Source organism: Aythya marila, assembly GCF_965140915.1.
Source record: "Aythya marila genome assembly, chromosome: 3".
Lineage (NCBI taxonomy): Eukaryota > Metazoa > Chordata > Aves > Anseriformes > Anatidae > Aythya > Aythya marila.
The window spans coordinates 8116646-8138174 of NC_139044.1; the positions used below are offsets into that span (position 1 = coordinate 8116646).

Consider the following 21529-nt stretch of genomic DNA (forward strand, 5'->3'; position numbering starts at 1 on the left):
GACAAACCAGGTGAACAGAGACTTCACCCAGTTGCTCCTTTGTATTTATTTTATTTTCCCAGTTTCTTCTTCCAGTGCCCTTAGGCATTCCCTGTTCCCTTTCAGTGATCCAGTTCTCCACTCCTGTCCTTGGTTAACACGATTTCAAACTGCTGATACGACAGGCTGGGCTGGGTCACCCTAATGGAGAACTGCTCTGGGAAGTCAGTCCGTGGGAGGCAGAGGGAAAATGCAAGTGGCTGGCTGCAGACGGGATGGGTAACAGTAAATTCAAGTCCGTGTTGTACACCCGAGTTACATGCTTCCTCTGTTGCTGCTCAGCCAGCACTGTTTTGCAGGCTGCTTGGCTGGTGTCTTGTCTTCGTCCTTGTGGATCATCAGCTCCCTGAAGCATCGCAGCAGCACAGATTGGGCGGCGTTTGTGGAGCTGAAGGGCTCAAGCTCTTGTATAATCCATCACCGTACCGTCCAGCCCACCTGGCTGCAAGGCTCCCATCCGGATTTAATGTCACAGTGGACCACTTGCATGTCTTTTATTCTGCCCGTTCATAAATGCCCTCTGTGGACGTGTGCATAGTTTGATTTGAAAATGCTTACTTGTAGCTGGATTCGGAGACTTTTTTTTAGTAATAGTTAATCACCAAAGAATGCATTCATGCTAACTTGAAGTTGTTTGTGATCCCTGAGTGCAGCCTTGTAGTGATTTATTGGTTCTGAACATGCTTTCAGAACTGGCTTTGACATTAGGAAAATAGGAAACGAAGAGAAAACCACTCCCAAATATGCCCGATGGGCAAACAAGGCTTACTTACTGTCCAGCAAACACTGCAGGAGTGGCAGAAATGCATCTGACTTGTGTGGCTGTCAGTCCTCGTCCTCCTGGGGTGGAGGAGGTAGTCTGTGTGAATCTCTGTCACTTCTTGTGCAGCGAGAAGCGCCTGCAGCTGGAGGTGGGAGAACGCGGGCCTTCTGGCGGGCTGGTTGGCCTCCACTGGCACCGCCACTGCCACCGCAGCAACCTGGCTTTTGTCTTCTGCCTCCTGCGTCTCCCCCGTTGTATGGGAACACGCTATCTGTCAACGCCAGCCTAGGGATAAAAGATTAAAAACCCAAGCAAGCCGCTCTGTAACTTTTCCCAGTAACAATTTCACTTCCTGGCTGTAGATTCAAGTAGCTGTGCGTTTGCAGAGGGGTCAGACCTGAAGGACACCTGCAGGCTGCTGGATGTAACCAGCCTAACGCTGTGGAAAAGGCCAGCATCAGTTGCCACTGGACACTGGCTGCCTGACGGCAGGAACAGCTTCTGCTCTTTGTAGTTCTTCCCTTACTCAGTCAGAAAAACCTAGTGTAGCAGATCACTGGGGCAAATTCAGGTAATGAATTTTAGACCTCTGATGTCTTACTTGAGACGTGTAACTGTTGTGCCGTGGGATGCAGCTGAGTTCTTGTGCTCGTGAGGATTTTCTAGCAGCACCGTGTTAGCTATGAGGGCGCTGCAGGTTGATCGCGTGGCAGCAGCAGGAGAGAGCAAGCACATGGATGTGAGCTGCAGGGCTGTGCAGTCACCTCGCTGAGGGGGGCGTCATTTCACTGAATGGCTCCTGAGCAGCACCAAAAACACCCGTGTTTTCTCTCTCTTGCATCATACAGCCTTACTGCAGAGGTCAGCAGCATAGGTGCATGATGCTGTTAGCAGCTCCTGGGAACTGAGGGCTGTTAATGTGCTGTTGCTATGTGAGAAGATGAGATTTGGGACATCCTGGGTGTTTTATGATACCCTATCTCTTTTAGAATTAATTGGAGGAAGAAGAGGTGAAGGTTTAACAATGCACTTATTTTAGGAAGAAATAGACTTGTGTGTACATACATTTATTTGGACAGTAAAATTCAGGTGTCACCAGAAATTAGTAGCTGCTTAAAAATAATTTCTTGCTTAATGTGCTAGAGTTTTGATCATTGGTAATGTTTGCAGTCTTGTTACTGGGCCCTTTCTCTACAGCAATTCTCTGTGTACAGGAAGTAAAAGGGAGAGGTTTGCAACTTACACTGTTTTGTTCTATTTGCTTTTTCTAGTGTTGGTAATGCTTTTGGACGTTCTTGGTTATTAATGTTCTCTTTAAGGCTTATTCTAATAAGCAAAGTCAAGGGCATCACATTGTAAAACAAAACTAAATTTCTAAAGGAGACCTTTCCTCAGCTGTGAATCGAACCTACCAAAAATGAACTGAACAGAAAATAATGTTTGATGATAAAATTTCCCATTTTGGCTGTACGATGTTGTTCCTGGAAGTTCTTAAAGCATGCAGGAGTATTCTTTAGATTCTCACGTGGCACCTACTGTATTTGCATGTATGCCAAGTAATCGCATTGGGAGGATTGAAAAAACAGTCCCTACAGGGGAAAAACAACTTCCAGTTTCCTCAGAATACTTCAGGGCTCCGACCGTTAGCATACTGAGAAGATGCAGCTACTTTTGTGTATCTTGGGCTTCAGGAGCCCAGGTCATAAATCTTTGAAAACAGAGGATGCTGTTTGTAAAACTGAGGGGGGTAAGGGTCAGAAAGGTAAGTTAAAGCCAAGTCTGAATGTTAAGTGTTACACTGGAAGTACCGGAGTGGTGGTGAGTTACTGTACGTGTGGATTTCTGTTTTCCATAACCACAGAATTGTCTAACTGGTCTTTCAGAGATTTTACCAGAGATTTTACCAGAGATTTGAGAGATTTTCTCCTCTAAAAATTACTTGGCTTCTGTGCCTGTCTAATACATTTTGGAGATGTGCTAGAAATACACTTGGGGCAGTGGAAATGCTGTTTAGGTTTATTCCACATATCCATCAACTTCCAAGTGTCTGGGGATCGTGGAAGAGGGCGTGATCCATCAGCAAGTTTGGTTCTTTCCCTGGCCTTTGGAGGCGAACCAGCTTCTGTTGTGGAGGGCTCATAGGACAGGATCGGTGCCAGCGTGCTGCCTTCAGCCAGCCTTTGTTTAGCTCGTGGTGTTTGGGTGATGGTAGCTTTGCACCGCCTGTGTTTTGGACAGTAAGATTGCCTTTGCTGTCCCGTGGCTTAGGAGGAAATTGCAGCACCATTTGGCACTGTGCCTTCTCCGCAAGTCGGGCTGCGGTGCTCAGAGGGGTTCACAGCATAAGGAACACAAAAATACTTGGTGTCCCCTTTTAAGGTGGTACACTGTCACTAGGAGAATGGTGTAGTTTTTCCACCCTTACAAGTTGGATCCTGTATTCCAGGTGTCCTTTGTGGGAACTGATGAGGAGAATCTGTGTTACCTGTTGCTTTTCATTAATGCTTTGTCTTGCAGCTTCCGAATGTGTGTAGGGGCAGTATCAAACAGCCTGGGAATCCCGCTGTTTTTAATGTATGGCTGCATTGTGAAAAACACATACAGCACTGCCTGTTCGGTTTGGAGCAGTATCTGTGGAGTCTAGCTAAGTGTGACTCTGATAGCGACAGTCATTGCCCCTTCCCTGCAAAATCCTTCTTTGCTCTGATTTTCTTCTTTCCCTAGGGAGTCTAGAAGAATATCAAATAAAGAGACAGAAGATGTGTCAGGTTTAGCTCAGCCTTCGCAAATACAAGTATAGAATCCAGGGAACTAACACATGGCAGAAGTGTAAAAAAAACAAATAAAATGCCAGTGTGTATTCCCTCAGCGCAGAGGCTGTCTTTGTGACTCCTAAGGTATGCATTGTGTAGGAAGCGCATCCTGAACTGGTCCCCCCACAAGCTGTTGGCATTATTTCAGTGAAGGATCTTTCTCTGCTGTATTGCTCCGTAGGGTTGGGTAGTTGAAAGAGAAATTAAATCTTGAAAAAAAAAAAGAAGATAAGGTGACAGTTCCTTGCTTTTCTACATTAAGAAAATTTGGGTTTTATGTCAGATGTCTCCAGCAATAACAAAAGCATTCTAAGATGTTGTGTAAATCCAGAATATTCTGTAAGCAAGCACTGTATGGTATGAACCAGAAGTTGATACCGACTCTTGTTACATCAGTGGTGTGACTGTAGTTATCTGCCAAAGGGAAAACCGCATAAAGCTAGGACCCATTTCCTAGAAAATCATCTACTGGCTATGTATTTTCCAGATGACATCTGTTTGTTGACTTTTATTACTCAATAGTGGAAAAGGAGGTAGTCTTGCTTCACATCACTGAAAGCCCTTCATAAGCTATTTGCTACAGCCAAGGCCGTGGAACAAATGTAGGAAGGGAACTTCTGGAAGGGGGAGGTTCTGCACTCACTTCCTAGCGTCCAGCTTCAGTTTGGATTTTCAGTGAAAAAGGAAGCCTGAGCTGAGGGTAGTTTCTGCCCTATAGCTTCCTTCAAGCTTTCTCTGAAGAAGAATTAAATCATTTCCTGGAAATATGTTTTAGGCCAGTATCTTTTCAAATTATATTTATCCAGTGATTTTATTTTATTTTTTTAACATTCTTGCAGTTCAGTCCTTGGAAAATTCTAGGATTTTGTGGAGATAATTCAGGCATTTGGGGAGTAGAGAACAACTTCTGTAAACCATACCTCTGAAATCCAATCCAAAGGATGGTATTCCTGAGATTCTGCACAGTTGTTTTTCCTAGAAAGATGAGTCGTGCACGCATCCCTGAAGTGTAAATGTATGATGGCAGTTCCCAGAGGAACTGGTAACTGGCAAGTGCCTTATTTCCCAGAGAGCATTTTCAGTGGCTGTTTCACCGAAGAGGATGTTTTAACTGAGTAGATGTCCTTGAACAAGCGGGTTTAGCTCGCTTCGTCAAAATAGGAAAGACTGGTTTTTGTTTGTTTTTCCTAATAGTGGCAGGTGTTTCATAAATATTTGCATTTCAGTTATGCATGCTTTGTCACATCTCTCCAGGAGATACCTGACTAATAAATGCTTTCATGGGTTATTAAACGATGTACTTCGGAACTTGTCAGGGAATGCCTGAGATAACGGACCCTGTGGTGTTTGAAACCAGGATTTGTTTTGTGCTTGGGATAGATGTTCTGCTGTATTGTATCCTCCCTGGCCTTGGTGCGGTGCAGTGGGCTGGCCCCAGGTGCTGGGAGAGCACAGCGTTGGCTGCAGGACCCCGGGAGCTGGGAGGTAGGGGTGGGCAGAGAGCCACCCCCAATAGATTGCCTTCCTTTTTTCCAGGGCCTTTATGGGGTTGTGTGAGCCAGTACCTGCATGTGTTTTCTTTGTTCCTTTTCCTATTTCTTTTCCCTAGTGCATCCATTTACTCAGCTTACAAAATCAGTACTATGGCTTGCTTCTAGGTTTGTAACCACTGTCTATTTTCATTTTTTTAATCTATTTATTTATTGATCCACCCATTTATGCAAGGGGGTGAATGGAATGAGGCAGATGGAAAGACCAGATGCCGATTTCATTCCTAAAAGAGAGGAATCTGAACCTGAGACTTCAGCTCAAAAGAGAGGGAGATCTTCCTGCTCAGGAAATTTCTCCTATTTATTCTCCCCATCTGCTCTTATTGTAGTTATGTAATTTCAATTTAAGGAGAATTCTTAATTCTTTTCTCTATCGTTAAGTATTATTGTGGCTTGTCTAATGTGGATTTATTCTTGCTGCTCTAACATTATTCAAATTGGTGTAGCTCCAGTGCCACTATTTAGTATTTACATCATACTACTGGACCAACAACAAGTCATAATTTCCTTCCTGGGCCTCGCTGGAAGACTTTCTGTTGCCTTCAGGATCAGTGTGCTGGAGTACTGCCACTCTGGTTTCAGAGTGGCCAGGCCTGCATGTTTCTAGGTCAGCAGTGACTGGTACATACATGTTTATACGTATAACTACCACTGCTAATTTATTTTTTCTTAATAGGTACAAAGTGATTTTAAAGCACTATTGGCCTGAGGTTACCAGAAATATCTCTGGGCCCTGCTTTCATTTAATTTCTGCTGCTGCTTTCTTTTACACCAGGAACAACTGTCGAGCAGAAGCACGTTGTTTCAGTCACGGTCCCTCAAGATCATTCTAGAGCACGGAGCATCAGACGTGGTGGACCATAAATCCTGTTAGGTAGCTACCCCAGGCAGACTGCAAGCAAAATGGGTTTAATTTAGGCGTCTTTTGGTTTGTATGTCAAATCATTTGCCTCTTTCGTCTAGCTCTGTTTGCAAGTGAGAGCAACGAGGCCTGTGCCCATCTTCCCTTTCACAGCAGCAAGGCATGGCACGTAAAGTCAATGTCATCTTTTTCCAATGATAGCTGTGTTCACATCTTGACTTTAAGTTCCTTCTGTTTCAGGAAGGCAGATCTTTATGCGAATGCCACAGGGCCTGACAAGTTACAGCTTTGCCAGGCTTACCGGTCTGTTGTGTCTGAGGTCTTTTTAATGCTTTGTCACTTCTTGCTACTCTGAGAGACCAAATTTCAACAGCTTTAAGTTTTTTGTTGTCAAGTCCAGTTTCCATTCAGAGACCAGAAGTTATCCTCAGCAGGTGCACACCGAAAGGTTGGAGCACTGTGCCTCTCTCTGCACTTTAGGATCTTTTGTTACTGCTTATAGACAACCTTGTCCTTAACAAAGATTAAGCCTTGGTATGAAATCTTCAATCTTCAGTTTACGAAGCTGTTAAGCTAATAATTCTAGTAGTTTTTGTTGGCTGTTGTACTGAGAGACATCCCAGTGCAATCGTGATGAATGATTTTTTTTTTTTTTTTTAAATCCTGTAATGCATTTTCAGTATGTGTTTATGGTAGCAAGTCAGTCAGAATGCATCACAATAAAGAGCTGATTTTGCAGTTGCTCCTTTTAAACGTGCAGCAGTGCCTCAGTCCAGAATGTGGACACATATGTAGAACAGTTTTCTACTTCAACTCTGTGCTTTAGGGAAAAAAAAAAAGTGTGTATGTGATTCTAATGTAAGTGCTCTGAGCTGCTGCATAACAGAGATGTGAGCAGATCAGAGATGGGGAGGGCTGGCTACATTGTTCCTTAGGTACAGAAGGCTTTGAAAGCCTCTGATGCCCAGTTTCTTAGTTGTTTGAAATGTAGAGAGGCGTAGATCACAACCAGTGTAATATGACTCTGGGTTTACTTGTCTTCCCTGCCTCCCACTACTCCTGCATTTCCAGGGACATCAGAAAATATTCTGCAAGGAACTCAGCGTCATTGACTAGGCAAAAACTTCAAAGCTTTATTAACAGACATTGTTGCATTCCTGTTTCATACGGGATAAAGCCTTTGACTCTTCCAGACTAGCAGTACGCAAGGAATATTACCGTTTTAACACTCTCCCCATCAAGTGGAAGATTGTTTTGTCTTATTTTTTTCTGTCTTCATTAAAAACTGTATTTTACTCTGTACTATTTTCCTCAAATAGTGTCTAGATCAGCAGATATTTGCATTCCAAATAACAAATTCCTTCCCAGACAATTTCCATTAATCTTAGGGTTTTCTCAGTATTTCATCATTTTGTAAGTAATTTGGTTGATATTAAATATACTACATTGTTTGTCTAAATGTCATTAAATGTCATACTAAGGTTTTTGTTTGTTTGTTTGTTTGTTTTTTTACTGTTTTGTGTAAAGATGAGAGAATAGTAGTCTCGAATCTAAGCATACGGCAGTGATTGTCTGTTGGCAGAGAGGAGCAGAAGTTACCCACCGGTAGCAAAGAACAGTATATGCAAGAGTAGTTCTAGGACCACCAAGTGATCCTGCATAGTAAGAAATACAAGTTAGAAAAAAGCAAAAACAATACATAGATTTATTTAACTACCTTTTTCACAGTGTTGATTTCACAGCTGGTTTTGCCAGCTGTTGTTGGCAGTGCCCACTTCAAGATTTATGACGTCTGTTCACTAGTAAATGAGCATTCTGACTGTTACAGGGTAGAGATTTGTGACGAAAACCTCAATTTCCTATTTTGAACTTGTATATGGTTCCGTAGTATCTGTGGGCTTCTCCCCTTGTTGCCCCCCCCAGCAGCTTTTCTGTTAAGTACCTGCTGAATCTGGTACGTTCGCAGGGTGGTGGTTGCAGGCACCACAGGGCTTCACACCATTTTCAGGTAGTCTCCATGCAAAAATACAGCGTTGTGTTTGTGTAAGGTTCTGTGATGTCTACAGAGTCTGAATTCCTGACGCAGTGGAAAGTAATGTAGAAAGAGTTCTATAGAGCCAGTAAGTTTGAAAGTAGTGTGTTCTTCCACAACCAAAACCCAGCAAATAACAGAAAGGGGATTGGGATTGCTTCAGCCGTCTCACAAAATAGGCTAGAAACAGGGATTGGGCAGAGGTTAGCTGGTGTTTTGTTGGATGTATTTCTTTTATATATCTATATATAGACTCTTTTCTCCCTGTACAGGTAAAGATGAGCACTAACCTTTCTAGTCAGCAAGCACTTGAAGTGACGCGTTTTGTGTTAATACTTATATGTTTGTTGGTTTTTGAATCATCCTTTGGTGTTAATTCCAATTTAAAGACTTTTGACACTGTCATGTTCATCTGCGCAAGTTAATGGTTCCATCTACAATGATTATTGTATCAGTTATTGCTGTGTTGTGTGAAAAGAACCCCTGCAAAAGTCAGTGCTAGAAATTTGGAAAAACAAGCAAACAAAAACAAAGGCATCTTAGAAAAATAGCGTAATCTGTGTGTTTAGATTCCAGCAAATGGACTTCAAATGTTAACTGCTCCCTTCTTTTCATCCACTACCATTAATTTATTTTAAAGATTCAGTTTAACCACCAAAGTAATTTCCTTTTTGGAACTGCTCAGGCCATTGGCCATTGCACACTAGTTAGCACAGACGCATCTGAAGTTCCAGGAAACAGTGTGTTGAAGGAAAGGTGTGCACAGGATGGTGCATTGTTTATCCTGCAGTGCCCAACTGCTTGATTTTCTTCCTACTACTCCTACCTGTATGGTTTTCACAGAGTTTTAATTGCCTTTAAATTTGACTAAATCTGTTCTGCAAGTACAGCAACAGAAAGAGAAGTAATAGCATTGTAGTTAAGTATTTCTAGAAATGGTCAAACTACGTTTTCAGTTTGAAATGGGATTAACTGCAGCAGTGGGTTTTGGTGTTGTGGGTATTGAAGCTGTGTTTTAGCTGTGTTGGAGGAAATTATGGAAGAAGGGAAGGCGTTTGTTCTGAGAAGTCAAAGCAAAAAACACACCATAGTTGTATTATTATTATTATTATTATTATTATTATTATTATTATTATTATTATTATTATTATTATTATTATTATTATTTTGCAGTGCAATTCAAGTGCGTATAATGACTTTTATTCAATTTTTCTTCACAAGAAAATCCTAGTAGTTTTTGGGGTGTTAAGTGTACTATAATATGTATATGCTTGTGTATGAAAATGTAACTGGTGGAAAGAAATATTGTGTGGCTTTGTTTTTATTGTGCTGTTGGACAGACAAGGGAGATAATATTATGTAATTTTATTGTATTGATATTTTTTCCTCCTACAGAGAAGATGGGGAGCTTGAAGATGGTGAAATAGATGATGCAGCTTATGAAGATGTGAAAGAACATGGTTCAAAAGGTGATGATAAACAGAAAAATGAGAAAGGACATAGAAAATCACGGAAGAAACGCAAAAAAGAAAAAGAAAAGAAAAAGTCAAAAAGGAGAAGACGGGATAAGCATAAGGTTAGAAAATGCAAACCAGAGTATTGAAAGTGCTTGTTTTAGTTCCAGGTTTCCGGATTTAGACGAGAATCCAGGAAACGAGAGAAGTCTAAAAACGGTATTATTACTATTTAGGCAGTTTTTGGACTTAAGTGCATTTTTTGAGTTTCCTATCTTATCAATGCATTTCAGTATTAAAGAATTTAAGTAGACCTTGACATGTGGCAGTGCATATTCATGTATTTCAGTGATAGTTTGTGTGGAGTAAGAGGTCATAAATCATTAAGTAATCCAGCCGTAGCACATTCCAAATGATAGCGTAGAAACTTACTTGTTAGCTTTGACTAAGTGCATTTCATAAACTTGGTTTTCGTCAGCTTGTCTTTAAAAGAAATGCATAATCAGATTGGGGGTTTAACTATATTATTTGTGATACACATTTTCATTGGATGTTTATTTATTTCAACATTTCTCTTAATTGCAGTTTACAAAACACATTTGGGAGCCTTTTGCACTTTGACATTGTCAGTGGTTGTGGCAGTTCTGACATAAAAGACCAAAGTGTTAAACCACTTCTGAAATTGTTTATATCTTAAGCAGCAATATAACATAAGCACTGGCCACTAACAAAGGTCGTCATGGCAGCACAGGGAGTGAGAACTTCTTTACAATAACAAGCATACTGTAAATTTCTCAATTTCATTTGTTCGTTTTCTTAGCACACTTATGGAAAGAAAAGATTTCGTGCCAGTTGAGTGAATTCTTCAGTACACTTAACCTTAAGATAATGCATAGAACATATTTTAGTTGACTCTTAAGTAGATGCAAGAGATTCACAAAACTTTCTCCTAAAAAATGAAACTTGATTGCCATTTTCTACAAATCACAGAACTATAGTGTTCTGGTATGGTTTTGAGAAGGGGAGCAGAAGAATTACAATTGATTTGTTTGCAGCTAGTTTCCCCTCTAAATCTTCTACAAACCAATACTTCTAAATGCTCTTGTAATGGAATAATGTTGAGTTTTCTCCCAGCAGAAACTGACGGGATGCCAATCTATTCTATAGTCATAGGCAAGTTTCTAGATGTCTCCCAGATTTTGTAGCCTTCCAGCAGCATCTCTGCTATGTTGCAAAGAAGAAGGTCTCAGAGAGAGAAACCCAAGGGAAACTGATAGAACCTAGAGTAACCACATAACCCTCAAGGTTTTCATTCGAAAGCCTTATTGGATCAAATCTCTTTCTCTGATAAAGAGAGTGGGTCGTCACACTGTGCTTTCTTTGGTCTCACCTAGAGGCGGATGTTTGTTAGAGTTAAGAAAATAACTGCCATATTTTGGGCTAGGGGTCCGTTTAAGTTCACATGCAGCAAACCAGTTACATAGTAAATTATGTAACAGCATTTTAGAGAATTATTTTCTTCTGTTTCTTTTTTTTTTTCCTCCAGCATAACTCCCCTTCCAGTGATGACAGTTCAGACTACAGCCATGACTCTGATATTGAACGTACAGAAAGATCACATAAAAAGAGTAGCAGTTCTTCATACAGAGATTATGATTCTTCATTCAGTCAGGTAGTATTTTTTTTAAACTTGATTTCCCGTGTATTTATTTGGGTGCAATTTTAAAAATGTAAATGTTTTGTTTTTCGAAGGCTGACTTGATCAAAGAGCCTGTTCTCACAGATTTCAGGAAGTACGTATAGTTCTCATCTCCTGTGGGTAGATTTCCAAATGTAAAGTGTTATCTGTAGCATGAGTATAGGTGTTGTAAACAAGGTTTATGCTATTTTTCTTCTATCAGGTGATTATTAAGATATCTTTACTGTTGCCTACCTCGGATTTAGACGGTACTAAGGAAACAGCTCTTGAAAAGTCACCTTTAAATATCTAGAATTGCTGCTGCTTTCTGATAGCTCAATTTGTCCTGGCTTTTCTCAGTCTGTGCAGCTCAATAGCCCTTCTGAGACCACTGGGTGAAATAGAATGCTATTCTCTAAAGGTGAGATAGAGTAGTTAGAGGCTTGTTGGAACCGTATTACTTTGGAGGAGGGGAGACTTTCCTTTTAGCCTGAAACCATTCCAGAAAGCTCTAAGCCAGCCTGATTTATTAGCGAACTGAAGATCTTGTCTGCAGAAACTGGAGAAGGGACAGTGCTGGCTTAGGAGGGGTCAAAAGAAATATTTCATCCTGACTGTCAGAGACAGGGCAGATTGCATCATCTGTGTCCAAGATTATCAGGATATGGAGATCATGAGGGAAAGATTCTATTTTAATCATAGTTCTAATTAACCTTTCGGATATTGGATATAACAAGTTAAATTTTAATTCTGCCTGCTGTTACTAAGAGAGAACTCTGTTATTAATGTAAACATAGGATTCTTGTTTCAGTCCTGCTGACTTTCCCTGAATGGATACTCTTCAAACTGTTGAACACTGTACACCAAAGTAGCCTGAGTTCCAAGAAGCAGCTCAGTTGCAGACTCCACAAGTTAATCAGCTTTGCTTCTTGACAAATGTCCAGTAACTTCTCAAATTCCAGCAAAACAAGCATTAAAGAATCTTGTTGACATGCAGTATCAGCACAAAGTCTCCCAACTAAGTGTGAAAGTCTTGTATTTAAAATTGTTTGCATATTATATTGCCTATTGTAATATAAAGTAAATATCTAAACATAGGAATGCCACTATGCATTCTTATATATGTGATCTAAGCTCAACTGTGAAGGATCTGAATATATTTGTATGTGATTCGAACATGTTCTAATCAGTACTTTATTTTTTACTCACGCTGTTTGTTTTTAGAAGAACGTCTTTACAGATTAGAAGTAGTACTTAGAAATGCTTAGGACTGCATACATTAAAATTCTTTGTCAGCCTCTCTGAGAAGCTTTCTGGAGAATAAATCCTGATGCTGTTCTTTTGTTTAAAACAAAAACAAAAAAACTTTTTTTTCCCTATTTTGATGCACTCAGAGTCAAATGTATTAATTTCTACTGAATAACTGATTTCTGTTGTTTATTATTAATGCTTGTTTATGCAGATCTGTAGACAGCATGACAATAAGAGTAAAAACAATTGGTTTTGTAGAGCAGTTTGGAGGGGTGGTGTTTGAAATATTGAGTTGCTTCTAAACAATACAATCCCTTTCATACAGCATGGACACGTATCAGGAAATTACATGAGTTCACAGAAAATGCAACATAAAAAAAATGTAAAAAGTAAGGAGTATGATGACTATAGTCATTACAGTGATGAAAACTTTGGTAATTATAACGAGGAAGAAAAAGATGAAGATTTTGCCGATCAGCTTAAACAATACAGGCAAGCTAAAGAGACCTCCAGTAGTGATTTAGGACCTCCATTTCCGAAAGAACCAGTGAAAAAACAGGGGATGAAAGGGATCCAGAAAGGTAAGATAATTTGAATTGTTAGCTGTAGTAATGGATGGCAGTAGCAGTTATATCATGCACCATTTCAGGATGTTTGTGTTGAGAGCTGAATGAGGAGAGCTGCAAGCAGTGGCTTTCCTGTGAGGTAGCAGCTTCTCATCAGCAATGGTATGCTGTTTATTGGGAAGGAAGAACATCATAGGGTTGCACTGATGCATTTATCGAGGAAAAGATCAAATATTGGGTATTGTCTGTGTAGTAAAAAAATAAATAAAACCTTACAAAAAAAAAAAAAAAAAGCTCTTGATTATGTAACCGACTAAGGAATCATAGGGCTGTGTCATAAAGTGTTTTTCTGGGGCATTTCATGAAAGTCTGAAATGGAACTTGATGCAGGGGAGGGGAAGGAGTATGTATTAGGTGAATTCCAATATCCAGTTTAGGCCCTGTGTTTGTGTGTATGTGTGTGTATATATGTATATAAAATTATATAAAGTACCTAGAAGTTTTGATAGGTGCCTGAATACATTGATCAGCTTGCCCTGTAAGTATGCTAAGATCCTTTTATTTTTCTTTTCACAACTTTTATTTCATTCAAAGCTGGACTGATACAAATTTTGATGAAAAAGTATTCTGAAAGAGTCCTGCTGGCCTTTGTTCATGCCCTAGTTACATAAACTTAGTTATGTAAGCAGTCTTGTTTGCACCTTTCATTTGGTGTCTGATCATTTCCTTAACATGGCAGTGCAACTCGTTAAGCTAGCTTACATCTCTGGTTTCTGTATTATGAAGGGACTTCTGACTTCCCCCATCTTCTTATATTGCTACCTGTTAGGGTGTGGAAGGTTAGACACAGGAGACAGTGCATACTGGTTTCAGAGGTATCCTGATCTGCCATCTAGAAATACTTCACTTATTCTCTTTGCTTTTTCTATTGAGATACAAGGTTGGCATCAAAGTTCATATTTCAGAAACTGTTGATTCAGTCAGTTTGCAAAATTGTCTCCCTTTAACTGTGGCTAAAGGTTTGTCTGACAAACAAAATTTGAGTAGGATATTGTATGACATAACTATTGGAATAGTTCTCAAGAAAATGCGGTGTTACACAAAGCTAGTAAGCTTTCTTTCATTTACTACTGGGGTGATCTTTTGTGTTCTGTTTTGGTTCAGAACAAAATAAATTGGCAAAAGATTGTTAGAATCTACTTAGCTGAGACAAAAGTGTTCCTTCATGTGCTGCTTGGTAATGCTGCTTCAAGAGCTGTCTGCAAGTCATCTGGAATCAGCCTTGCTGTTGTGGGGTGGCTACCACCTGAAGCAGATGTGATGATGTCTGCAGAGCTTTGTTTTTATTTGGTTTTAAGTTAATGAGAAAGCAGATGGATACCCCGTCTCCATGCTTTTAGTTGAGGCCATGCCTACTGGCATGCTGATAGCTATAAAAGTACGGCCTTGAGGCTTCTAAACAGTTGCCATTAAATATTATTGCATTCAGAGTTGTTCTGTTATATTCCTTAGGTTATGATCTCTAGTTTCTGGGATGTTGTGATGCATGTGTGTGCGCCTGGGTGCCAATTGTACCGGTTAGTTCTGTGTTCAGAAAGTGTCCACACAGCACACACATATTTTAAGTGTTTGGGCTAGTTAGTCACATGTCTGCACTTCTAATTGTGAGAAGCTGCTTTGAATGAGATTAATTTTATATTCAGTTTATCAGTCTGCTACTGATTTTGAAGAGCTTTTCAAAGAGGAGGCAGTTGCATAGAACTATAACTGGTTGGCGTAGTTCTACTTGCCAAGTCATGATTCAAGACAGTATTTGGGAATTCAGACTGCAAAAAGATATTTAGCTTTATATTTGTCTGCATTTGTTGTCACAAGGTAACTGTACTTTCTGAGGTCATTTAAAAAGGTCATTGCTGTTTTTCAGGTATTTCTCAAAGAGGTAATAATTACAATGTTGGTCGAGGGCGTGGAATGCAGAAGAAATTGAAGCGTAAAGATCGTGGAAGGGGAAGAGGCAATAAAGGATCTGATGGCTTCCATGAGGTATGTGGAATTAAAGTTGACTTTCTAATGCAGTTGTTTCAAATGACTGGACATCTTGTTTTAACAGAAGACTATTTAAAAGTACATGGTTTTTCGCTTTTTGTTCTTGTCTCTAGAAAAGTCAGTTTCCCCTTAAAAGAATTTTACTGCACTTGATGTACAAAGTACAGTTGATAACTTAAACTAATAGATCATTTTCTTGTTTTTCTTGGAAATAAAAAAAAAATAACAGAAGTGGTTTATGAGCTTTGATTTTGAATAGCTTATGAGCTTCCATGTTAACTGTTTCTAAAAGATGACATTTTGCTACTACCAATCCACCTCAGTTTTTTCAGTGGAGAAACTGGATGGCTTCACATGTTTTGCTAATTTTCTTCTGAATCATGAAGGATTCTGCTTCTTTCCAGAGCTATGGTGGTGGAAATGGAAATGTATATGACCTTGGTTTTGGCTTAGTAATTATTTATTACAGGAATTACCAATTATTGTTATAGGAATTAGAGAAAACTTGGTGTTTGATATTGCCATGGTATTAATAAATTTGTCACACCAATCTTCAACTATCTAAATGAAAAAAAAAAAAACAACAAACAAACCAAACCAAAACAAAACAGAATTGCTGATTAAAAGATCAAACCCATCCATGGCTGAAAAACATCGTTTAAGCAAACTCACATTTAAATGTATACAGCGCATTGAGATCAGATTCTGAGGCAGTGGTAGTTTATCTTTCTCCCTAAAATATCTGCGGCTCTCCTCCCTCCTGCACTGAAGAATACACGTGGCTGGCTTCTTGCTGACGCAGTAATGCGTGGTTCAGCCATGGTAATTTATCTTTGTGCTCTGCAGATGGCCCAGCTCTCGTGGGCTCCCGGGTGGTCCAGATCAGATTTTCCTTTCCCTGCCCTGTATGTGGTAGGGAGAAGGGCAGCTGTTGGATCAGTTAGGATGATGCTTGTTCATAGGACTCCTCCTTACTGGTGCTGCCGAACATGCCCTGTCATCCAGCTCTGTCTCCAAGCTGTGGGGAAGGGTGGAGACGAGGAGGCAGCTGCAGGCAGGCCCCAGCAGGGCTAGGAGACAGAAAACAAAAAGCTGGGCTCCTGGCTGCAGCGAAGTTATGAGTTCTGCCACGCAGATGCCGAGTTGTGTGGTGGGGTGACTGATGAGATTCTTCTGCCATGCAGCTGCACCCCCGGGACTCTCAGTGACACAACTGGAGCATTTCAACCTTCCTTGAGCTGTTGTTTCAAGTGCTTTGAGGTGTGGGATGGTAACTGACTTTCAGTGCTCTCAGAAAGGCTCAGGGCATTGTTTTTGTTTGGTATTTGAATTAATCTTGAATAGGATCAAGTACTGGATTCAGAACTTCTTTGTTTGGGGCAGCTGAGATTTCTCTGGATTTAATGTGTTCCAAGTAGAGATGGGATCTCCACTGACCCAGGAGTGGTGTTCCTAGCCCGAAGCAATGTTCAAGACGTTGCTTCTCAATGTCAACAAAATCCGCTAATTGTTCTTCGTTTTAATGTTTTGTGACATTGCTTAATTTGCCAAGCAAACTGAGTGCAGACACAAGATGTGCTGATGCTCATGTTTTCAGTTTGATTGCTGTGAGGAACCACATCCATTCCATTTCAGAAGTTCCTACTCAGCAGTCAGAGCCCTGCTCATTCCTGTGGAAATCAGAAATTGGAAAAGCTTAATTTCCCTCTATTGGCAGATCAGTAGGCGACCACCTACCATTGCAAATAAGGCATAAAAATCATGTGAGAAGCAGGTAGAGGGGGAGGTTAGATTAAATATAGCTTTATAGCTGAGGTGGTAGCCTAGATATCTGGATGATTGTTCAGCTTCCGACTCTGCTACAGGCATTACTCCTATATTCATGTACAAATTTATTAAAATAGTAAAAACAGGAATTTGTTTGAACTGAACACCACGCGTGGTGGTAACATGGGGTGATAAGGTTTGATTACAGTATATTTATGAAGGAAATGCAAAGATGAGGTGGTTGATCGTTCAGGATTTTCTCAGCAACAAGAGCTCCTGCACCACCAGTGCTGCTGCTCAGTGCCCTCTGCTGCTCTCTTCCCAGAAGCACTGGTGAATCGCCATTCCCAGCCACGTGCCTCAACTCTCCCCACTCATCACATGGGGAAGCAGCAGCTCTGTCACAAAGGGCAGTGCAGTTTGGGTAGAGAACAGCAGAAAAAGGTGGACCCTGGGGGAGGCATTCTGGCCAGGGTACCTGGTGCTGGAACAGGGTGTTGTCTTTGAAAATGCCAGGCATTAATCAATGTGCTTACCGAGCTGACTGATGAGGATTAAAGGCTGACTCCTGGTGGCCAACAAGCTGCTAGCACTGCATAGTTCAAGGAAAAACTAGGAAATGCTGTGTTTGGGCTCTTCTGTAACTGAATGTTATTTTACGTTAAGGCTTGCAGGGGTGGCACGTCGCAGGGGTAGTTACCAAAGCCCATGTTCAGAGGTGCCCTCAGTTAGGGAGGTGGGAGCTGGCTTGCTGGGTGCCTGTGAGCCAGCCCTGCCTTTGAGCATTTCCAAATGAAGTGTAAGAGGTAAATAAGTTCACTGAATGGACAGAACATCTGTTGTAGTGTGAGAAGTTTCTGATTTGATTGCATTTATAGCAAATGTAGCATTAAAGCAGCTAAGTTTTCTAATGTGCAAGTTTTCTTATGTACAAGTGTGTGTGTTTACCTTTATTTTGATCTGTGAGTATAATATTAAGAACTTAATCATGGTGTAGTTAATCACATTTAGGGGTAACTACTGCACTAAATATGCTCTAACACTGTTGCAGCTGGACTTAATAAGTAAGCATCAACAGGATGTTCATTTTCCTTACAGGATGGCAAACCAGTGAAGAAATGGGTTAACATGAGTCAGGAATTCATAAATCAGCATACAGTGGAACACAAAGGCAAACAAATTTGTAAATATTTCCTTGAAGGGAGATGTATCAAGGTAAATATGCGTGGTGTCTGTCGGTATACTTCTTTGGTGTGAGGAAAGGGAGAAGATTTTTGTTTTGTTTTGTTTTACTTAGCTGGTATAAGAAAAACTTAATGGGTTGAAACTCAGAGTTTTTACTTCTTATGTTTGACATATTTATAGATAAATGCCAACAGAAAATTTTGTGGAAAAATATTCCCTCTGTTACACTTCTACGATTATAACCAATTCTATTAAAAATGGTTGTGTTTGCTAACTAGCGTGTTTACAGTAAAAACCTCTGTGATAGTATTATAAACTTAGACTGACAATGTGTCGTGCAAATCTGTAACGAATCTTAGGTGTGGAATCTGTAGATAGGCAATGATTCCTGAAAGTATTAGATCATTTATCTGTTTTATGGTACTAGAATTTTGAAACATTGAAGGAATTGCTTAATTATGCTGAATTATTTCTCTCTCTGAAGTAAAAAGTGGGGTTGTAGTAATAGTTCCCCTGCCAAAGAACTGAAGTCATCTTCCTTCAGCCAGCAAGTGGAAGGCAACAGAAAGAAGAGAATACTATTCAGAGCAGTCAGCTGGCAAGCAAAAACCCTAGCAAGACAGTCTGTTATTGCATTAAAAAATTGCTGTTGCTTCATTTTGAAGCTAATGCTGCTGTGAAGTTGAATCCTCTGATGTCAGAATAGTTCAGTCAGTTAGAAAATACATTTAAGAAAAACTCCATCCTTCTCAAATAAGTGAGTGCGCCATTTATATTCAGTTCTTCTGTGTGTTTCATGATAGAACATTCTCTGTTTCTTTTTCAGATGGTGAAAGTGAGGGTGAAAATTAGTGTGCTTTTCTGCCTAAACCAAGGGGGCAAATTGAAAGGAATGCATTTTTTGCTGGCTTTATATATTTTAGTATGTTATGCTCCAGTAAGATGAGGATTTGCTGCCACCTTCAGTTTTAAAACCAGTAGTTGAAAGAGCATTTAGTATATTTTTCCTGAGAATAATTACAAAGAAGTAAAAAAATAACTTCTCCAGCAACCAAATCCTGATGTATAACATGATGTGGTTGACAACTTGATGTTGATTGGACTCCATTTTTCCTACATGGAATAGTTTAATACTTCGTTGGACTTATTTTGGTTCTACCACATGATGTTAAAAGAGAATCAGATTTTCTGATTAAGTGCACAATAGTTTGTATGGGAAAAAAAAAAAAAACAGTAAACTATTTAAATATTTGTTTAAATGTCTTTTTAATGTTAATTGCTAAACAGAAACAGAGAAGAGAACTGGTGCCATAAGACCAGCTTGTTTTCTTTAACCATTGCATATATTCTTTTGAACTTAGATTCAGGAATTCTTTTTCCATGTCTAACCCCCCCCCCCTCCCCTCCCCATTAATAGGAACGTACTTACATTATAATGCTGTGTTAGTAATGATAAAAAGTTTAAATTCAGCTAAGGAGGATGCTTTTCTTTAAATGTAAAATGGAATTAATCAGCATTTCAGATTGATAATGTATTTCTCCTCTTTTCTTATTTATAGGGAGAGCAGTGTAAATTTGATCATGATGCAGAGATAGAAAAGAAAAAGGAAATCTGCAAGTTTTACATACAGGGTTACTGCACCAAAGGAGAGAACTGCATTTACTTGCACAATATCCTTAAAAAAATACTTGAATCAAACTGACTGTTGATATTTACTCCTAATTCATGTAAATGAGTTCAGAGGGTGTCTATGTCTTTTCTTAAGAGACTATACAAAAGTATATATGGATTTACTAGAGGAAGATAATTATTCTACTCCAGTAGGAGGAGAAAATATGTATGAAATTACTGGTTTTGTTTAGCTTAGGAAGATGTTTAATGTCTTAGAAGATAAAAAGCATGAAGTTACATGCTTTTGTCCTTACACTTTTAAAATCCTGATATCCATGTACTTTTTAAACCCTGATTTGTTCTTTTTTTTTTTTTTTTTTTTTTTTTTGTATTTGGAAATGAGACACTGATCTTTTTAATCACAGTTTTAGTATCTAGTAAGAAATAATGTTCAAGCTACAGTAACGTAATTATTAGTAGAATGGTAAGTGAAACTAAGAGGTAAGTTGGTTATTAGCTTTCAAAATTGTTAAGATACTGCTGTGAAAAGATAAAAGGATTTGGGAAAAATTGAAGGATAGCTGATAACTGAATTTAATAAACTTGCCAAACAGTGCAGACTAACAATCAGCCTTTGTTAGGAATCCTTAACATTTTGCTTACATGAATTCCCTTGCAAGTTTTACCATACAGGAGCAAAATGCTATCAAGGAGATAAGTGCAAATTTTCTCATGCTCCTTTGACTGCGGAAACAAAAGAGTTGTTGGATAAGGTGAGCAATTTGTAGTCTGAAAGTGAGTTTCCCCGAAAAGAATGGAGGGTGCTGCTAGAAATTTCCACGGCGCTTGGGTGCTAAACTCTAACAATGCTATTATTTCCTGTTGCTCTTTAGCACTGCAGGTCTGTGACTTGGTTCCATACATCAAATTCCCTTTGCCACCCATTATTTTTCAGTCATATCTGACTCACTTATTTTCACAGCTAGTAATTCTGCCCATGGACTTTTGGACTCCCTTTCCGTGCAAGTCTCCGTGCACTCCATAACAAGAAGTGTAGCTTTGGTTGTCTTGATGTTAGATATCATCTGACTTCTGAACTCAGGGTGGAGAAAGGAATGAGTTGCCTCCTCTGAATGATTCATGAAATTCTGACCTTTGTGTTAAGTAGTATATTCACATCTCCCCCCAGTTACTATACAACAGGTCTTAAAAGAAAGGTGATGTAGGTTTAACACTAAAAGCATTATGAATTTTAGAATTTAGAATTCCATTTCTGTCATTTTCTTTCTGGATGTAAATTGGTGTCCTATGGAACAAATAATAATAGCTTTCTAATTTTCCTGAGTTTGATGCCAATATATACTAGTACTGCAGCAGGTAATTACATTTAAATGGAAAATGCAAGACTAAATGGAATTGCATATACTGTAAAAATAATGGACTCTTTGCTATATTGCTTCATTCTAGGTTTTGAATAATGAAGAGGAACCACAAAATGAAGATGAGAAAGAACTGGAGGAACTCAGAAAGCGTGGCATAGTTCCTCTCCCTAAGCCACCACCAGGTGTTGGGCTTCTGCCAACCCCACCAGAGCAATATCCGTTTTCTGAGTCTGATATAGAGAATTATCAAGATCCTTCAGGAGAATATAAGAAAATACCATCTCTCTTTGAAATTGTTGTGAAGCCTACTGTGGATTTAGCACACAAAATTGGAAAAAAGTAGGTTTTAGATTTTTCTGTAGAATTCCTAGAACATGGCTACATAAATGCATAAAATATTCTCTTAGTTTATGTCAGTATATGCCTCTGAGTGTACTGTTAAATTAATGATCCGTCAAATAGTGGCTATCAATTATTTATTCATTTAATGCTTTCCTTAAAAGGATTACTTACTGAGCCTTGACCTTCC

General features: G+C 39.5%; 1 protein-coding gene across 2 annotated transcripts in view; it reads left to right on the forward strand.

Annotated features, from left to right (window-relative positions):
• ZC3H6 (zinc finger CCCH-type containing 6) overlaps positions 1-21529 on the forward strand; it is a 31494-nt gene that overhangs the window by 4538 nt on the left and 5427 nt on the right. The window contains exons 2-9 of one of the 2 annotated variants that reach the window (XM_082756740.1): positions 9455-9635; positions 11060-11185; positions 12768-13023; positions 14933-15051; positions 17920-18036; positions 19566-19677; positions 20282-20391; positions 21086-21339. In XM_082756740.1, the coding sequence (XP_082612866.1) occupies positions 9455-9635; positions 11060-11185; positions 12768-13023; positions 14933-15051; positions 17920-18036; positions 19566-19677; positions 20282-20391; positions 21086-21339 (1275 nt within the window). Of the gene's footprint in view, positions 1-9454; positions 9636-11059; positions 11186-12767; positions 13024-14932; positions 15052-17919; positions 18037-19565; positions 19678-20281; positions 20392-21085; positions 21340-21529 lie in introns of those variants that run through there. The other variant, XM_082756741.1, reaches the window with a different exon arrangement.